Below are 4,670 nucleotides of genomic sequence, written 5' to 3' on the forward strand. Positions count from 1 at the left end.
TGCTGGCTGCCTCACACTAGTATAAATAGGAGCAATTCCTATTGTTTGTGAGATACAACATGCAATGCATGCAAAGCGAGAGAGCTTACGTAGAGAAAAATAATTAGAAGAGGGAGCTAGGGTTTGATGTTCGCCTATTGTGAGTGGGCTTGTCTTGCTAAAGTTCTATATTTCAAAGTGAGTGGTATGTTTAATATGTTCAAAATGTTATTTTCTGATAAATGAAAACCACGAACTATTTGGGGTTTATTCTATGTACAAATCTCGATCTATTTTCAAATCAAGCATGTTAGCTTTCGAGAAATGATTTGATGCGTATATACATTTCGTGTTGTTAAGATTGTTCATGGAGCATGAGAATTTCAGTGTTGCATTATTTCGAGCGATAAATGTAAACGCACACAGGGACATTAGGGTAGACAACCATTAAGGATCACGTAGTGAGCTATAATTTATGAAGGATATAATGAGCATGTGATATGAAATTGTGTAGCTAAAGCTTTGATATTATTATTGTATTTTCTAGAATGACTAAAATAGCATCACTTGACTAACATATTAAATATTCTACTCACTAGATAAGGGTTCATTATCAGCCATTCAGATTAAATCCAACAATTTTATGCTGGTCCGCACAAATGATCCGCAAAGACAGGTTCGCATTAGAGAATTTGCGTTGTCCAAATAGTCCTTAGCTGGTTAATTGTTCTAGAGTCTGGCCCAAGTAAACTTTATTCTTTTCTTTCTTTTAAAATGGACCCTTCCAAGAAGGCCCAAGTAATCCATTGAAGACTTACTCAGATGCTGTTCTATCAAGTTCCTGAATCAGCTATTGCTTTGGAGCACCAAATCTTGCACATCGAGTTGTAAATAACCTAAAAATCCTAAGGCATTGTTTTTTTTTTGGAAAACTCCTTAGGCATTGTTTGGCGAGGAATTTTCAAGTCCAAAGAGGTGGATCATAAAATGTTAACATGAGAGAATTGAAATGCATTGCATAACATTACAAATGCATGTGAGAGGGATTTAACTTCGTTGGGACTTTGAAAATCCCTCACCCACTCGGGAAGAGTGGTTTAAAGAGTTTTTGGTGAAAATATTTTTAGAACTAATCTTAAGTGAAAATGCAAGTAAATCCTAAAAAAACACTTAAACTGCTACTTGCAAGAATAACATAACTGGTGTTTCTTGTAGCAAGCACTTCAAATGCTTTTGGAACCCAAAAACATTTTTTCTAAAAGCGCTTTCAGTAATTTAAAAGTACTTCCAAACGAGCTCTAAAACTTCAATTGATGAGTATCCACTTAAAAAACCATTTAAGAGAAATCGATTTCCATAAGCATATATACGCCTCTACTGCATGCTGTAATGCTACGGAATGACCTATGCCAAGGGCTATGATAGGCTGGCATTTGACAAATATGCAGAAGTATTGTAAAAGCAAACTTTAAAAGGTTGTGCATTTCAGTTTAACCATCTAAATACGAACAGAATTATTATGTCAAAATGACCGTGTCTATTATGCGGACCGTTTAGGCAGGCAAGTGAGTGCAGCTATAGATCCACCTGTAAAATTGACAATGATGTGACCCCTCTTTAGATGCCCTTTTACAAAATACCACAGCTGAAACACCTCTCCATTTCGATTGAAGCTCAAAAGTTGAGTTACGAAGGTAAGTTTGGGGGAGTTACGAAGGTCCACAGCTAGAAAAAGATAGCTTCTCGATTTTAATGAAGCTCAGTTTCAATTGGAGTTCACTACGGTGGTTCTTCTTTACAGATAGCCTCTCAATCTTGATTCGAGTGCTAGAAGTCAATTTCTAGGGGTTATAAGCTATTTACAAATTGGGCTTGAGAGAGAGATATGAGAGGATTTGGGAAGGGATTTCAGGAAGAAAGGCATGGGATGGCAAGGAGGGAAACGAAAAGGGAGGAGTGAGACTACCAAAAAGGTGGGGTAGGTTGAATTTTTCTCCTCAAGTCAAGGGTTGATGTCGGTGATTGAGAGATTGAGAGGGATGGGAGAGAGAGAAACACACCCATTTGTACTTCATTTCCCCTTCTTAAGACTCACTCCAATGGTAGACTATGGGCTAAATTTCCCCCCAAAATTCTCCCCCAAATTCAGTCCAACCCAAGGGGAAACTTTGGGCTAAAAGCTAAATGGGGAAGTGAGGCCAGATTCCGCCCAAAATTTAGCCCAAAAGTGGGTGTGGACCCCACCGAAATGTTTCCTTTTCAGCGTTTGGGTGCCAAACGCAGCCCAACCCAACCCCTAACGCGCCTAACGCGTGAGCCTTCCGACCGCGAGGGACCCACCACGTGGGTCTGTTGGCCACGTTCTGCCTTGCATCCAATGGCTCTTTGCATCCAACGATCGTGATCATCAGGCCGTTGGTTAATCCAACGGCCTAGATTCAAATTTTTATTTTGTTTTTATATTTATATATTATTAAATCGAACGGCTGAGATCAAATATAATCAAATCTAATGGTAAAAAAAAAAAAAAGATCTAATGGCCCAAATTTAAATCCAATGACTAAAATAATTAAAAAAATTATTTAACTCAAAATTCACCCAAAAACTCTATAAATACATATGTATTTGTTCAATCATCCACACAAAACTCAATTTTCTCCTACAATTCTTCCAATTTATCTTTCTACCATTTTTGTCCATTTCCAAATCGTTCAACATGGCAAGAAAGCATATTAGAGGTCGTAATTAGACCTGTGAGGAAGATGTTGCTTTATGCTTGGCATAGGTTTCTATTAGTGAAGATGTTGCAGTTGGCACAAATCAAAATAAAAAAGTTTTGTGGGATAAAATCATTGCATAGTTTCAAGAAAACTGCAACGGCGGCGGGCGTGATGGTGGTGGTGGTTATGATCGGCGGAAGACTATCAACAAAGCATGCACTTTATGGAAGGGAAGCTTGGAGAGAGCCGTGGTTGGCATGCCTATTGGACGGAGCGCCATAGAAATTGTGAGTTTTGTTCTTGATATTTTATTTGTCATGTACATAATATTATTTTGCAACTAATTATTTTTATGTATTTTTTGCATAGGTGAGAAAGCATTGGAAATTTACAAGACAAGAGTAGCACCAAAAAATCAAGCTTTTAAGTTGTAACATGCTTGGTACGTCCTCAAGGATTGTCCAAGGTGAGGAACTGATGCGGATCAACAATGGGGAAGATTATTTCAACGTGACGCTGCACAGATAAATGTCGGAGATAAAGGTGTCCATGAAGGCGTTGATGAAATGACCCTATCTCCTTCTTTTGCAAGGGCCCCGGGAAGAGATGAGCAAAAGGAAGCAAAGAGAAAAGGGAAGTCCCAAGTTCTGATGAGTGAACACTTTGCTACCGGAATTACAAGGTAGACCAACTAGGATAAATACCATCAGTTAGGTAGTAACCTAGCTCATACCTATTACCATTTACCTTGTACCGAAATTCTGGTGCCCATCCATTGACAATATTATCGAACAGATGAGAAGACCAAAGAACGTTGATATCGTTGTTTGATCCAGAAACGCCGAAGAAAGCATGCCAAATCCATGTGTCATAAGACGCCACAGCCTCGAACACGATGGTTGGCTTGTTATGACGACCCTTGAATTGGCCAGCCCAATTAATAGGACAATTATTCCACTCCCAATGCATACAATCGAGACTTCCTATCATGCTAGGGAAGCCTTTTTTGTCTGCCTTGCGTAGAAGCCTCTTAACTTTTCACAATTTGGGTTGCGGAGGTATGTGGCTCCATATATTCCTTCAATTGCCTTATAGAAGTGCTTTAGGTTCTCAATAGCAGTACTTTATGCAAGTCGGCAATACTCGTCAGTTGAGTCTGCAGAGCACCCATTAACTAGCATGCGAAAAGCAGATGTGAGCTTTTGATAAGGTGATAAACCTTGTCGGCCTGTGGCATCTAGCCTCCTTGCAAAGTAGTGGTCATGATTGACAACTGTGTTCAAGATGCTTTCAAAAAGCTCTCTCCTCATTCGAAAACGCCTCTGAAAATCATGAGCAGGAAATCTCGGACGTTCGATGAAATAATATTTCATCATTCGGTCATGACACTCTTCTCTATCACGCTGCATATATGAACCCCCCGTGACAGAACCACGATGGCTAGATTTGCCATGGTGCTCAGATTGCATAAACGAGTTGACAAGTTCAGCTTCGGCTTTGAACAATTCTACATCCTCAATCTCAATCCTTGCTTGGTATTGTGCCATTTGCATTGCCATGCTACACCTTCTTTTATCACTCAATGATGAGATATTGAGGATTTTTAGGAAACAAAAATTCTTTGAAAGTTGAAAGATTGGTGAATATAGAGGATGATTGAAGGTTGAAAGGTTGTGTGATCAACAAATATTGGACATATGTTTATATAGAGGATGATTGATGAAAGTTGAACGATTAGTGAAAGTTGAAAGTTTGGTGTTGAACGGTTGATGAAAGTTGAAAGTTTGGTGTTCAACTGTTGGTGAATTGAAAATTTGGTGTTGAACGGTGAATTGAAAATTTGGTGTTGAACGGTTGGTGAATTGAAAGTTAGCCCAGGGTTGAAAGATTGGTGAAAGTTGAAGGCTTGCTTTATGGAAAATTTATTGATTTTTCAATATTTATCGGAATTAAAATTTTTTTAGATTAAAA

General features: G+C 38.7%; 1 protein-coding gene across 1 annotated transcript; it reads right to left on the reverse strand.

Moving 5' to 3' along the window:
* Positions 1-3,823: 3,823 nt before the first annotated feature.
* LOC137719867 (uncharacterized) lies at positions 3,824-4,258 on the reverse strand. Its single transcript, XM_068458866.1, has one exon. It carries the CDS (start codon positions 4,256-4,258, stop codon positions 3,824-3,826), a length of 435 nt encoding a protein of 144 aa, XP_068314967.1.
* Between the last annotated feature and the right edge of the window lie 412 nt (positions 4,259-4,670).

This window comes from Pyrus communis, chromosome 1 (assembly GCF_041283825.1).
Source record: "Pyrus communis isolate YQ-2024b chromosome 1, ASM4128382v1, whole genome shotgun sequence".
NCBI classification, from domain to species: domain Eukaryota; kingdom Viridiplantae; phylum Streptophyta; class Magnoliopsida; order Rosales; family Rosaceae; genus Pyrus; species Pyrus communis.

Coding starts and splice junctions, on each gene's coding strand:
- LOC137719867 (XM_068458866.1), bottom strand. CDS start 4,258: ATGGCAATGCAAATGGCACAATACCAAGCAAGGATTGAGATTGAGGAT.